Below are 15,369 nucleotides of genomic sequence, written 5' to 3' on the forward strand. Positions count from 1 at the left end.
TAAAAAACAAAGATATCTGTAACTTTTTTTTTAAAAGATTCAAATAGATTATTTCAAAATAGCATAGGATCAAAGGGCTCTCCACTAGAACTTTCCCCACAAAATGACATTGACCAATTAATAACTAATCTTTAGGTCCAATCATTCAACCAGTTCTAAATCTACTTAACTATATTACAATCTGGCCTATATCTCTCCACCTTATCCACAATAAAAATATCAGAGATCTTTGTCAAAAGCTTTGTTAGCCAGTTTTGGTGGCTACCCACTGCCTCTAGGTAAAAAAAAAATACAAACTTCTCAGCTTAACATATATCCCCCATCCCTTCACCATCTGGCTCCAAACTACCTTCTTAGACTCATTTCATATTATTTTCCTTCATGAATGCTACATTCCAGTCAAATTGTACTCCTAGCTATTCCTTGATCTGGGTATATGATCTTTGTGGATTTTTAACAAGCTGTTGCCCCATGCACTTCCTCCTCATCTCCTCCCAGGACCTTTATCTTCTATGTAATACCCCATCTGGGGCTACTCACTTAATCCTCACTCACTTTCGGAGGATGGAGTCCCCAAAGGGGCAGTTGCTACTTACTTCCCCTTAAGGGCTTTATGGCAACCTTGAAGGGCTGGGGTTTCTAGTACTGTCATTCAGGAGCTCCCACTAGTGAACTACCCATTGATTATCAGTCAGTAGTATCAACTAGTTATTATAAAAGGTATTTACTATGCAGGTCTAGAAACAAAGGTGATACAAATATCCCTCCCAAATCAGAGTACATTTTCTTTCTGAACACACAAGTCACTGGGAAGAGGGGACTCAAATCTGAAGTAGAAATGTAGTGAGGTACGCATGTGGCAAAGAGAGATCACAGCTTAGTTACTGCAGTCCTCTTCTTCCTTCATAGGGTCCTTATGATATTCTACTCAGGTACAGGTGCAGCTTTCTGCTGGGCTCCCAGAGTCAGGGTCCCTGTAGCTGACATTTTCTGTGTCCCAAGGTGCTATGCTCCCCACATCTGCCTTTTCTCAGAGTGTCTACTTTGCCTTTGTTGTGTCTCTTTTTTCCCCTCCCAGTTAAACGGGAGAAGGTTGGGGATCAATAAAGTACTTCATAGTTTCCTTAATACAATACATCTTCTGTTCTTATGAAATTCAGTTAATTTTTCATATGCAGTATATATCCAAGACCAGCTCTATATTCTGCCAATACAACTGCATTCAATAGGCATTCTTCAACCACTTGGTTCTTCCAGTGAGATATTTAGGCCAAACTCTGAGTAATTATGAATTTATATCACTTGGCAATATTTAGGGGCTTGTTGCAATCAGTTATTGTAGTGGCAAACCTCTTTGGCAAGCTAAATACATCTTTTTATTATATGCCTTGCTTGATACTTATAACCACAATATCATCAAAGTTACTTTTATTGTACTTTTCAAGTGATTTTTATATGTGACACATAAAATGAACACTTGATGTCTGTTGAATTGGATTAGGCCAAGGATCAAAAGGAAAGCTCACTAGACAATAGTTTACAGACTCCATCCTCTTCTCTTTTTCAAAATTGTGAGGGGCATTTGGTCTTTTCCAGGCCTATGGCAAATAAGTTTCCTCCCAGCTCTAACTCCTATGATTCTAACGTAAGTTAAAGCCCTCAGTCCACTCCTGATATGCAGACAGACTAAAGAAAAGTGCTGAAAAAGCAAATCATAGATATCTGGGCCATCCTATCAAATACCCTTCCTCCATATCACAATGCTAAGAGATCTCCAGGGAAAAAAGACATCCTGTGGCCACCCTTAGGTCTAAAGCCCTTCTTGCCCTGTTTCCTGCTGCAGCTGTGGCCCTTTCCCCCTTCTCAAATCAGAAGGCAAAGTCTATGCTTTAGTAGAGAGGGAGAGAAAAGCAGTGATCCCCATTCTCACAGTTTTGGGAGACTCTATAGGGCTAGTGTGAAGGGGAGGGACAGAAACATTAAAAACTGACTTTCCCACAATTTGATTTCTTTCAGCTCCATGTTATCAGGCAGTGAAGAAAGGGGTCCCAAGCAAGCTTGTGAGGAAGGGTTAGGGGAGGGAAGGAAGCAACAGAAGGGCCTGATTTTTTTTGCCATCTTTTGTCCATCTCTTCCCCCTCCTGTTGAAAGGATGAATGCAGGAAAGCCCCTGGCCCCCTCCCACAGAATGTCAGCCAGTGAAGTCTGTTTCCTGAGTAAGGAGGGCGGCCCTGAGAAGAGAAGCAGAGCTGCTAAGCCCACACCCCCATTGCCATAACCTCTCTGGCTCTTCTCGGACTTTCAGAACAGGACACACCCTTGCAGCCCCAGATAAACAAGCTGAGTTTTAGGTAAGTGTTCCCCAAAATGAAGCCCTTTTTCTGAAGGAGGAAGAAAGTGAAAAGAGCCCTGAACTGGGGGGTGGGGGTGGGATAACCAGATTTTGGCTCACTTTTGGCAAGTCATTTCTCTGCTCTGGGCCTCAGTGGTTTTATCTGTAAAATGAGGGAGTTAAAGCAGATGATCTTTAGACTCTAATATTCTGGGATTCTACTGGGCCAGTTTTTTTTTTTAACCTGGGGTCCACAGAGAGATTTCAAGAAGTCTATGAACTTTGATAGGAAAAAAATTAGCCTTTTATTTTTGTTAAGCTGTAGCTGAAATTTAACTTTTCCTTTGATTATGATCTTTAAAAAACAATACAATATTCTGAGAAAGGGCTGATAGGCTTCACCAGACTACCAAATGGGTAGATGACACACAAAAAGGTTAAGAACCCCTTTTCTAGGCTTTTTAACAGTCCTGCTTTCATGTAATGATTCATGTTTGTTCTGGGATGGATTAGAGATGGGGTGCTATGTATATTTCCATACCTGCAAATCAGAGGTTTGAGAGGCCAGCAGTGTTTAAGGGACACTTCAAATTGATAGTAGGAACCCAGGAAGGGGAAAGGGGTGTTAAAAGGGGAGGGGTATGGGAAGAGTACACTGGCTTACAGTAAGAAATTTTTTGGGACACATATAATCCTTAGGAACTCCTAGCACTACAGGCAGCTAATTAAAGCATCTTGGCTTTTGGGTCAAAGTCAAAACACAATGATTGTTATGCACTTAAAGTAATAGCCTATATAGTCTCTGATTCTTCTTTGCTTCTGGTTCCTCCTGCCCTTGTCCTCTCTCAGACTCTGAAATCCTACCAACAACAATCTTCTACATCCCAACTCCTTTTATCTTCTGCAGGATTTTATCCTCAAGGTCTTCTCCCTTCTCTCTCCATCACACTTCTTACAGGTACCTGCTACCCCCATGTCAACCAGTCCTAATTCCTTGATGGGGCCTAGCCCTTCTGAGACCCCCTCCTCAATGCTCTTCAGTGACTGGGATGACATCCATAACTGGACAGAACTGATACATTTCTTCAACCATACCTTTTCTGAGTGTGAAGTCAACCTCAACGAAAATGCCAAGCGTGTGGTCCTCTTTGTACTCTACCTGGCCATCTTTGTGGTTGGGCTAGTGGAGAACCTGCTAGTTATCTACATCAACTGGAGAAGCCTGGGCCAAGGGAAACTGCTCAATCTCTATGTCTTCAACATGGCCGTGGCTGACTTGGGTATCATCCTGTCTCTGCCTGTGTGGATGCTGGAAGTCACTCTGGACTACACATGGTTGTGGGGTAGCTTCTTCTGCCGCTTCACACACTACTTTTATTTTGCCAACATGTATAGCAGTATCTTTTTCCTAACCTGCCTCAGCATAGACCGGTATGTCACACTCACCTACTCCTCCCCTTTCTGGCAGCAACATCAGCACCGCGTGCGGAAAGGAGTATGTGCAGGTGTTTGGGTCCTTTCTGCCCTCATCCCACTGCCAGAGGTAGCTCACATCCATCTGATAGATGCCACAGATCCGATGTGCCTGTTCTTGGCACCATTTGAAACATATAGCACATGGGCGCTGGCTGTGACCCTCTCTACCATAGTCCTGGGTTTCTTATTACCCTTTCCACTGATGGTAGTCTTTAATGCGCTGACTGTTTACCAGCTACATCAGGTGGGACGGCCAGAGGCTCGGCGCCACGGACTATTGGTTTGTGCCTATGTGGCTGTTTTTGTGGTCTGCTGGGTGCCCTACCATGTAACACTGCTGCTGCTCACACTACATGGGAACCATATCTTCCTCCACTGCTCCATGGTCTATGTCCTCTACTTCTTCTATGATGTCATTGACTGTTTATCGATGTTGCACTGTGTGGCTAACCCTATCCTCTACAACTTTCTTAGTCCCAGCTTTCGTAACCGATTGATGGGTGCTGTGGTCCATTATATCCCCAAGGACCAGACCAGGAAAGGCAGGGGTTCTTCTTCCTCCTCCACCACCAAGCATTCGATTGTCATTACTAAGGAGGGAGCCCAAACCAACTAGATAGGACCCTCTCCTCCCAACTCCCCACCACGTCGGAGCCTGCACTTCCAGAAATGTGCATTATCCTTCCTTAATTCTAAACACCTCATCTCTCCCCATCCCTCAATCTGATATGCCCAACTCTGATGGATTCCTGTTTCAGACTTTTCTGCTGAGGAGAGACAGTTTTCCAGACTTAAAAAGAATGCAAAAATCAAGTGGGGTCACAAAGAGTTGGACACAACTGAAACAACTGAACAACAACAAAAAGCAAGGGAGGACAATGCACCTGAAGGCAAGAGATGGGGTATTTACATACAGTGATTAGCACAGAGTGTTAATTCTGGTATATACTGAAATTGGGAACAGGTCCACAGAATTGTTATGACCATTTGCCCAATTCAATTTCTCTCTCTATGGGTTCGGAATCAGGCACAATTCTTCAGAAGTATCTGTAATATGGGCAGGGAGAAGGGAACAAAAGTCAGAATTATCTGGACCCCTGACCCTAGAATAACTGGCACTTCAAAGTGGTGGGGGAGGGAGGGAAGGGCAGGGAGATGGAAAGGGACTCAACAAAGGAAGCTGGAAACACCACAAATCACCCTAACCAGAAGGACAAACCTGGCAGTAGCCTCAGACTTGTCTTTTTTTGCGTATATACTGAATTCACTGAACTATCCTGGATCTGAGGACAGGATGCTAGAGGCCAAGGAGCTAGGAGGCCACAAGCAGGATATCCCCAAGGTCCCACTGTTTTGAACTAAGAGTATATATCTTTAGTGTAAGGATAAGTAAAGCAGAGGTAGGGGAGACAAGCTAGAGGAAGCTGCCTAAATATCTGGAGTCTAACACAATTGTCATGAAGCTGGATCAAGATTACACTTCTCCTCCCAAGACTGCTGGAAATAGCTCAGCTTGGTCTTCCTCGTTCCCCACGTTCCTGGCAAGGGCTGGAAAGTTCAGTATTGGGACCTACAGACCAGTTCTAACATCCATCTCAAGGATGTTCTCCTTTTTGCGTTTCTTTGAAGCCAAATGTACATTTTACTTTTCTGTGTAGATATATCAACAACTTACCTACACACTTAGCCTGGGGAAAGGGCAAGTTAATGGGTATTAATGAGAGGGTTTTAGGCCAACAAGAACTACAAGACTAAGTCTCCATTGCCTTTGGCAAGCCCTGGCTTCATAATTCTCCCCAGGGATAAGCAATCATGAACTTACACACTCCTTCTACCTACCTACTCCCCCGATGAAAGCAAGCAGTAGGCACAGAATATCTCTTCCAGAACAAGTTTGTAACCTTTGTTCCATGAACTTGTTTTCCAAAATATTTTGATAAACATATTTCGATATCATTGATTTCCTTTGTAACCCTATATTTTATTTTATGCATTTAAAAACATTATTCTGAGAAGGGGTCCAGAGGTTTCACTAGATTGCCAACAGGTTGCCACAAAAAAGTTTAAGAACCTGTGACCTAGAATAACCATCCTTGTACTTTGTATTTGTATCCTTTACTCCTAGAAAGCTAAACCCATTCACCAGATGTATTAAACATGTGATTAAATGTACCTAGTATCTCCATGGAAGGATGGTTGGTAATCTGTAGCCAGGACTTCATACTAAGTCTCCTCAATGCTTGACAGATCCACCCCTGAAATGATCTTGAGCTATAGGCCAAATGCTCAGGGTTGGTCATATTTCCAGGAAAAGACTTTTAAAAATCTTTTTTTCTATATGAAAACCCAAGATCTGGTCCCTTAGAAAATGTCATCACTTCTCCAAGCTGGGGTGCTACTGGCTATGCCAGTAAACACCTCCCAGTCCTAGATTGCTAGTCACATCTTAAGTTATCACACAGACTACTTCCTCCAAGACCTTGCTAGTCTCACAGCACCAATAATGTAGCAACCAGCTGCCATTCAGATAGCATGATTCATTAGGGGAAATCATTCTATTTTACGGCATAATAGGGACTAGAAGGACTCCTTTTATCTTTCTCCAGTACTGACCCCAAGCCCTCCAAGATGAACTTTTTAACACTGAAAGCAGATGTAAGTCTCCTTGTTCATGGGAATACATTTTTAATAACTTCATGGAATTTTCCATCAAACCTCTATTACTTCCTAAACTCCTTTCAACATTCTTCTCTGTTTAATCTCTATTTCCCCATACAACCTAGAGCCCATAAAGAATTAAATGGTACTAGTTTTCTCCCAGTCAATACTTGATCTAGTCTAATATGCAGCTAACTTTCTAGATACAAATTCCACCTCTGGTCAGGTGAAAGATGTAATTAAGAATCCCTCCAGGGCAAAACTGGTTCATTTATTTCATTTATATTTGTTTCATATAAGTTCATCCCAATCCTGAATAGGAAATCCCAAAGACTGGAAAAGGAAACATGTGACTTGAAAGCACTTTGGCTTTTCATCTGGGGAAGTCTGACTGTAGTAGTGAGGTGCCCAGCCCACAAAATCCAAGTTCAGAAGCATGGGAATAGCCTCAAACATTAAGGGAAGGACACAGGTACACCACAAATTTCCTTTTTTTTTTTTTATTCTAAATAAAAACCACACTTTGTGCTGAACAATGGAGTATAAAAGAATCAGATGTACAACGATTTTAAACATCTACTATTTGGGAAAAAAAGTTTACAAAATATACAAAACTTTACAGCAATAGATAGTAAACACTTAAATATTAGGAGGTCAGTACCTACAATTAATTTAATGAAAGGGGTTAGATGTCAATGACAACTCTTCTCTGCTTTATGAAAGAACCTTCAGATATAGGAGCAAGGAAGGATGGATTGGGAAGGAGGATTTTTAAGGAAACATCAAAATCAAAACTCAATTTCATTTTCATCCTGATGTTGACTTTAAAATGGGTAATCACATGGAAACTAACACTGAGTTGCTATTTCCTATCTGCGCTCCTCTCAGTACGGGATTTAGGGACAGAGCCAGAAGAGCTGTGTGGGGGTTTCCATGTCATTTGAGACCCCTTGCCCCCACCTAGAAAATTCAGTGTGTCCATCTACATAAATAGCTTTAAATAACATTTTTCACTTCCAAAGCTGAGCAGCCTATGGAATAGGAAACCAGAGGCCAGGCAAAATGGCTGGGGGGAAAATTCATCAGTAGCAAAAAAAAAAAAATTCTGTTGAGAAGGTAGGTACCTGATACCACAAGCCTTTTCTCAAGAACAGGAGGATGCATTCACATTTCAGGAGAGGAAGTCAGGAAGAATGCTGACCCTCTTCCAAACCCTCCAGGGGCCTCTTTCTCCCAGAAAAGGGCCTGACTTGACCAGGTCTCTATTCCTAACCAGCTATGGGAACTGAGGAGACTTCTTAAATTCCGAACCCAGATCCTGAGTTGGCAGGACAGGAATAAGGAAGAACAGAGGAGACTCAGTGTCAAGGAGAGACTAGACAGCACATGAAAGCAGAATATTCCAAGAAGGGGGGAAGGGGTTGGTTAAAAAAGCCAAACGAATTTGAAAGCTGTAAACCAGACTTCAAATTAAAAAACAAAATTCTACTACAGTATCACTTGCTACAAGACTATGGTGTTATAAGACAACCAGTTCAGAAGGTGAGCTGGAAGGCAGAGGAAACAGAAAGCCCCAAACATAAAAGAAGAGGTCCAAGAATGAATATGTGCGAGTACAGAGCACAAGGATTTGGTTAAGAAGCCTCATTAGCTACTGGCGCTGCTACATGTCTGACTGGGACTGAGCACACATATACCACCCTCTCAGTAGGGGAGGAATGCTGTGGGGGTGGCTGTTCCTCCTGGCTTTGGGCCAGGAATAAGGGACTTCAGTCTTTTGCTTAGTGTTTTAGGGGGAAAGCTTCTGGGATGTGTTTATTTGGTTTACTAAAAGAAAAAAAAACTTCACAGCTTCAGTTAAAATTCACAGACCACTCAGCACCCAAAGAGCTCTTAGATACAAAAAAGGGATTTCTCTAGCATGTCCCTTTGACTAGGCCTTAGTTAGTATTGCTTCTTCTAAATCCTGCCATCTAAGAATCACCTACTTTCCAACTTTGGGTAGGAGCTGGGAGTGGGGGTAAGGGTGGGGTGAGAGGTAGGGTATACCAGGGACAGAAACTTACTCAGGGTAGGCAAGCTTGGTGGATGCCAGATCATCTCTAACTTTCACATCAAGTTAACCTTTTATATCTATAATGGTGAAGGGGAAGGGGGAAAGGAAGGGCCTGTCAATAAGAAAAGGGCGCCAGTACAACTTTCATAGTGAGTCTCTCAAGTAAGACTCTAACAGGTTGGTGGTCAGTAGAAGAAAGTGGACCAGCAATGGCTCCTGTTCACGACCCCTCACCACCATATCCCATCTGCCTGAACAGACACTATGGAGAAAGAGTTGTTCTATTTCTGAGTAAGATACTGCTTTGCTGTGCTAGAAAAGGGGCTCCACTTATAGACAACAGCACCTTGAAGCAAAGAATCAGCAAGTCAATAGATAGGGAACTTTGGCTTGCCCATCTTGCTATTTATTAACAGGGAAATGACAAATTTCCTACTTTAGGAAGGAGTTCAAAGCCATCCACCAAGAAATCACTGGCCTACCAAACCTGGTCCCCTGTCTTCCTTAGAAACCTCTCAGGTAACTCTACCTACAGATTTGGGAAGAGGAATTAGTAAGTTCACAAGTTTCCATTATTAGGTCATTCCAGACTCCTAGAAGATATGATTCCCCTGTTTGTGGGAGGAGGGCACCTCTCAGTACAGATTAGACCCGGTTAGGGCCCATTTGGCTTGTTCTTGACTGGACTGCGCCCCTGTCACCAAAATCCCTGGTTCAGAACTATTTCCTGGGACGTGGCCACTCACTGCTGGGAATCTCATTTTCCTGAAATCTGTCATACAAAGCAGATGCTGGATGATCTGTATACAAAAATAATAAATATTAAAGTTTAAAAAGGCTTTGAGGGTTAATTAAAATCACTTGCTTGTGAAATGGCACTGGGCGTTGCCAAGTTCACACAGGTGGCAGTGTGTGGGGCTGTGGCTGCGAACTCCCAGCGCATTTGCTCTGGGTGAGGTAGTATGAGTTACTGAGGGCAACTCTGGTTGAGGGTGCTACCTTGTGAACATGCAAGATCAAGTTCAGAGGGATCCCTCTCTCCCTCCCTCCTTCTTTGGGCATGACCCTTTTATAAACAAAATAAAAAAAGGATCAGCCAGTTCCTGTGTGTGGACTGGTTAGGTCCATCCAACAGTACCCCCTAGGGGTGACACATGGACAGTTCAGGATGAATTCCAGCAAGTAAAAGGTGGGCTACTAAAGCACTGCTTGCCTCCTGCCTGTTAGTGCATGTAAAAAGAAACAAAACCAAAAAAGAGTTACCTGATAAAAATCGACAGTAAAAACGTACACCCCACCAATATAATGCCACTATTATTAACTGGTCCCATCAACTCTAAAGGACTCACAGGACCAACCACTCCATCACAACAGGGTTTCTTTCCTATCTGAACTATGGGCCAAGACATAGACTTTTTTGGGGGCAGGAGACTGGGTGAAAATTAAGGCAAGGTTACTGCTGACAGAAACATTACAACCTCTCCCCCAGGGTGCCCAAGGTTCATCCTCTCATACCTGTGGATAGATGGAGAGGACCAGAGTGACAGATGTCTACATTAGGGTGGTTCACTATCCCTGTCCCCTTGGGGAAGTCCTGAAAGCCTTGGCTGGCATGCCCTAAAACCATTTTTCTTTGGAAATGAGGAGGGAAGAAATCCACCTTACTGCCCACACCTACACCCAGTTTCAAATCGCTCTACAGGATAACTCCTTCTGGGCTAGGCTTCACCATCTCTAAACTTTTTGTCTTACTCCTTTTTCTAAATACAAAGCCCTCACTTCAATTCAAAGGTTCTTCATCTTGTCCAACTACCTTTAACACTCAAAGGGACTTCGGGTAAGTCTGTGTAGCAGGCTAGCACCAACACCTTAAAGGCTAGAACTCAGAATTCGAGGTGGACTGCCCTGACTAGTTGGACTCTCTGAATGATCATATTTCTGGGATCATCTTTGGAACTGGTTAATCCTGCTGGAGGCCACAGAGCTGTGGTAATGCCTACAGTGAAACTAAAAAGCAGTTTGAAGACTTCTTCTCACCTCCCCTTTTCATTGAGGCTGTGGGTTGGATTCTTAGCAGCATAAAACCTAACAGTGAACTAAAACTAGAGAGTCTGGGGAGTAAGGACCTAGTGGAAATCAATTTCTGTCTCTGTTACTAGATCATAATCCCAGCTCCCCAAAGAACCAAAAACGTGGCCTCAGCCACGAGCAGGTGTGGAGGTAAACATGGTAGGGTCATTGCTTTTCAAAAATGATTTCTCAGTTTGTGTGCTATTTCTTTCCTTTCTTCCTTTAACACAACGTGAATTGGAATTCCTAGCAAGGCAAATTGTAACTTCAGTCAGGGGCCAATAGGCCATTGGAAAAGCAACATCCTGGCTACTTTTTTGGGACCAGGCCCTCAGGTCTAATGTAGCCCAATCAGCTGTCCAGGTTCTTCTCCGCCTCTTTGGAATGGATAATGTACATGAATGTCTGTTCAATGGTGAAGTCAGGTGGAAGGCTGCCCTTATGCACAGTTATGTGCTTGCTCATGAGATTGAGGGTGGAGCTGTAGTGGCCACAGACTGTACAGCGGTACATGAGAGCACCTGAGTGTGTCTTCAGGTGGCACTTAATGGTCGAACGGCCACGGAAGAACTTATGGCACACCTTGCACTGGTAGGGTTTTTCTCCTGTGTGTATTCGCCGATGGTAGTTGAACTCACTTGTGTGGGCAAACCTCTTGCCACACACTTTGCAGCTATACTTGCTATTCCCAGATTGGCTCTGCAGGGCCAGCTCCTCACTCAGGAACTCATCTGATGGCAATTTCCGCTTCTGAAAAGCCGGATGTTGTAATCGGTCTCCAAAACCAGACCTTGAGTCGAGGCTGCTTCCTCCACTGCACTTGTGTTGGCTGACGTGGTATCGGTATGCAGCCTCTGCCTTGAAGCTCTGGCTGCAGTAGGGGCAGTGGAAGAGTGTATCTTCCAGGCTCTGGTGAACAGCCATGTGCTTCTCTAAGAGGTGCCGGTCTACAAAGCTATTGGCACAGACAGAGCATGAGAAGACAGAAATGCCCAGGTGGGAAAGAGTGTGCCACATGAGGCTGCAGAGACTGAGGTGGCGTTGGTCACAAACACTACAGGCTTGGCCCTTCAAGTTCAAGTGGTCTAGAATGTGGCCCCGAACCATGTGGAAATCTCTGACCAGCACCTTCCCACAAGCAGCACATTTTAGCTCTGGGCTAGCTCCCCCCACAAAAAGACCAAGCTTCCCAGGTAGTGGATCACTGGGATGAACAATAATGTTGTTGTCAAATACTCCATCCCTTCGGTGAAGGGTCAGCTGCCACTGGGTGAAGAATTTGGTTTCACACATATCACAGGAAAAGAGAAAAATGCCAATGTGAGACAGGACGTGGGTAACCCTTGAGTTTCGGTCCTGGAAGTGGGTCTCACAGACCTTGCAGTTACCTGTCAGCAGGTCCACATGGTCCCGAGCATGCTGCCGGATCAGCTGAATGTTGGGCTCTAGCACTTTCTTACACACCTGGCAGGGCATGGCTTTACTCTCCCGGTGTTCATTTTCTCCAAATGTCAGCTCCTCCTCACTGTCATCACTCAACTCTATCACTTCATCTGTTGGAACTAGATCTTCTCCAGGATCTTCAAACTGCAGGTCATCTTCCCCAAGCTCCTCCAACTGCAGCTCATCCATCTGTCCAAACCCCTGATCTTTGGAGTGGTCACTGTTGCTTGGACAGGAGTTACTCCCTGTGGAGATATCCAATGGGTTATCAGGGGTAAAGTAGCTATTTTTGCTAAAGTCCCCATTGCTCTGAACCTTGAAAGGCTGGAAGGAGCTTGAATTAGCTGGCGCGCCTATACTGAGGGTACCAACGCCTGGCTGCGCTACCATGCTTGTAACTGAAGCGAATGGGACAGGAGCATCGTGCTCTTCTGTCTTAGATGGCAGCGGCTGGTGTAACAGAGGCAAGCTGTGGTTGCTGTCACTGGAAGGATTTCTCTCCTCTTTATAGCTTATCCCAACATCACTGTGCAAGATGTAGTTCCTCTCAGGACCAAACTGGTCTCCGACGCTTCGGAGCTCTCCAAGGGAATGAGCCGGTTCGGCTGAAGTGCTGCTCTGTGTGCTAGAACGGCCTTCACTGGAGCTGGTTGTGGGCTTGGTCACAACTGTGCTCTCCAGGTCAGGGAAGGTGGAGTGGCAAGCCTTGAGGAGATCTTCCATGCCCAAGCGCTCGGCTACCTCATAGATGACCCCCACATTGATCAAGTCAGTGAAGAGTTCCGACGTGTAGACAAAGCTCAAGATTTTCTCAAAGTTGGCTGGGGTGATAAAGTCCACTACATAGGTTCTGGCAGCATCTAGTCCTGCATTCAGGAAAAGGTTCTGGAAGTAACCCGCTGCACAAGCAAGCACAGCCTTGTGGGCTGGGAACGAGCGGCTTCCGACCACGATGGTGACATCACACATGGTTTCCGACAGCCTGCATTTGTTGAGCTCCTTCAGTAGGTTGTTGGGGTGATTGGTGCTGTGGAGTTTGATCCTCATGCCCATTTTAGCAGATCCTATGGAGTTTCTATCTTATCAGCACCATTAATCTGTGGACAGCATGAGAAGACAGAGTTCCAAACGGCTGCAGGGCAATGGGCTCTGGAGAAGAAAACACCACAAATCAATCTCATCACTTCAAAGCCTCAGTGTGTGTGCGTGTGCGTGAATGTGTGCATGTGTGTGTGTGTGTGTGTGTGTGTGTGTGTGTGTGTGTGTGTATGTGTGTGTAGTGTTGGCAGGGTGAAGGGACTGCAGTATGTTGTGGAGAAAAAGTTGGTAGAAGTGACAAACGACTGCTGCGTTGCCACTTACCATGACAAAATCCAACAGTTGTTGGCAAATATATAGCAAGGATACCTTACAGAATTGTTAAGGCAGAGCTTAGGGCTGGTCAAGCAAAGGCTAAGGCAAAAAGTTCTCTTGTAACTATCCCATAAGACTCAGTCAAGGGGCAGCTAGGTGGCACAGTGGATAGAGCACTGGCTCTGGAGTCAGGAGGACCTGAATTCAAATCCGGCCTCAGGCATTTGATCACTTGATAATTACTAGCTGTGTGACTCTGGGCAAGTCACTTAACCCCAACTGCCTCACCCAAAAAAAAAAATCAGTCAAGAATATTCCTTCTAATACAGTATTTAGTTTCACTCCCAGGTTAATCAAATTTTCCTTATTATTTCATCTCATATTCTCCTAAATAGGTTCTTTTGTTTCGCTAAACTATTTTTCCCCCTAATATTACCTACTACCTTCATACTTCAGCACAATTAGTTATTACAAGGAAAACTACACGTATTTCCTTCTTTCGGATTTGTCTCATAGCTCTGTCCCTTCAGTCCCTATTATCAACTCCTACTATTTCCTGAATTCCTTTCACTCTCCCCACTGTTCCCCCCCCCCACTGTTCTAAGCTTCTAACATCTATTTAAACTTCTGTTTACCTCCATCGTCTGGACACTACACTCCTCGCCTCCTGTCGATGTTGTTAAAACATTTAAAGATCCAATATTAGGTAAAAAACAAACAAAAAGCAGAATGGAGTTGGGTGTTTAACATGATTTCAGTATCACCTCCTCGGTTTAGTATAAAATAGATACCTCTTTCCCTTTTCACAGCCTTATTCTTGGGGCAGCCTTAAGCTGGTTTCTGAGCTGTCCTAACACAATACGGATCTCAGTCTAACAGAACAGACAGTCTTGAAAAAACTTTTGCAATATCCCTCCTTTTCTCCTCGATGAATCCTGCCTGGCCCTGAAGGATGCGCTCGTTATTATTTGTTCACGCTGAAGCTCACTTTGCCATTGACTCCCAGAGCAGCCTAACCTCTCCCAGGGGACCGCTCCCCCCGAATATTTCCCGTGCCCCCTGCTGGGGGGGGGCTCCCAACTTTTTCTGGGCCCAAGCATTGTGCCGCGGCCGTTTGACCAAGCATCCTCCTTGGGACGGCCAAGCATCCTCCTTGGAAGCCCCGTGCATCCCTGGGGGAGGAGGAGGGAGACGGCGATGGGGGGGTGGGGGGACCACCTCCTCTAAAGGACACTCATGAAATGAACCGTGGTTTGCAAACTGGTCTGAGCTTCCAGCGGAGCCACAAAGCAGCAGGAGGGGCGGGGGGGGGGCGGGGGCAGGGTCCCGGCTGAGAAGGGAGTCGGGGGGCGACGTTCTCTGGACCCGGGGAGGTGGCCACGGATGGGGGGCTCAGCGGGAGGCGGGGGGGAAGGAGGCCCCGGCGGGGCCGGGGGCGGGGGTTGGGCCTTGGCCCGGACTCGCTTACCCGGCTCCGCGGGGTCCAGGGCACCATCGCCGCCTCCGTCGCCGCGCCGCCGCCGCCGCCTCCTCCTCACACAAAGGCCTCGGCCCGCCGTCCCCAGCCCGACGAGGAGGCGGCACCGCCGGCCTCGGCCAGACTCTCCATCCGCCTCGCCGAGCTCGGTGCCGGCCCGGGCCACCCCCGCCGCCCGGCCCGCAGCGCCCCCCGTCGCTCCGGAGGAGGCAGCGCCCCCCCACTGCTCAGTCCCCGCGGCCGCGGCGACCACAGCAGCAGCAGCAGCAGTCGCCCGCCGCCCGGCCAGCAGCGCCCCCAGCTGTACGGGAGGAGGGAGCGCCCGCCTCCACCCCGAAGGCCTGGCCCGAGGCGTAGAGGGAGGGGGAGAGAGATGCTCCAACACCTCCCACCCCCTCCACCGCGCCCCTCCCCGGAAGCCCAAAGACTGAGCGCCTCCGCTACTCCCGCCCTCCAGGCCCTGCCTGAGGCGAAGGCCTTTTCTGGCGCTCGCATCGTCTGCTC

At 46.0% G+C, this 15,369-nt stretch overlaps 2 protein-coding genes across 3 annotated transcripts; one reads left to right on the plus strand and one right to left on the minus strand.

Annotated features, from left to right (window-relative positions):
- The first annotated feature begins 2,081 nt into the window (after positions 1-2,081).
- ACKR5 (atypical chemokine receptor 5) lies at positions 2,082-5,998 on the plus strand. Of its 2 annotated transcripts, none has more exons than XM_020990083.2 (2): positions 2,082-2,351; positions 3,240-5,998. In XM_020990083.2, exon 2 carries the CDS (start codon positions 3,306-3,308, stop codon positions 4,422-4,424), a length of 1,119 nt encoding a protein of 372 aa, XP_020845742.1. In that variant the 5' UTR covers positions 2,082-2,351; positions 3,240-3,305; the 3' UTR covers positions 4,425-5,998. The 2 variants fall into 2 exon arrangements, with proteins under 2 accessions (XP_020845742.1, XP_020845741.1); XM_020990082.2 differs by having other exon boundaries at positions 2,086-2,351; positions 3,291-5,998.
- A 2,593-nt stretch (positions 5,999-8,591) lies between these two features.
- ZBTB39 (zinc finger and BTB domain containing 39) lies at positions 8,592-15,021 on the minus strand. Its single transcript, XM_020990081.2, has 2 exons — positions 14,857-15,021; positions 8,592-13,184 (listed from the first exon to the last, which is right to left on the minus strand). Exon 2 carries the CDS (start codon positions 13,086-13,088, stop codon positions 10,944-10,946), a length of 2,145 nt encoding a protein of 714 aa, XP_020845740.1. The 5' UTR covers positions 13,089-13,184; positions 14,857-15,021; the 3' UTR covers positions 8,592-10,943.
- Between the last annotated feature and the right edge of the window lie 348 nt (positions 15,022-15,369).

Source organism: Phascolarctos cinereus, unplaced genomic scaffold, assembly GCF_003287225.1.
Source record: "Phascolarctos cinereus isolate Bilbo 61053 unplaced genomic scaffold, phaCin_HiC Scaffold_1;HRSCAF=81, whole genome shotgun sequence".
In the NCBI taxonomy this organism is placed as follows: domain Eukaryota; kingdom Metazoa; phylum Chordata; class Mammalia; order Diprotodontia; family Phascolarctidae; genus Phascolarctos; species Phascolarctos cinereus.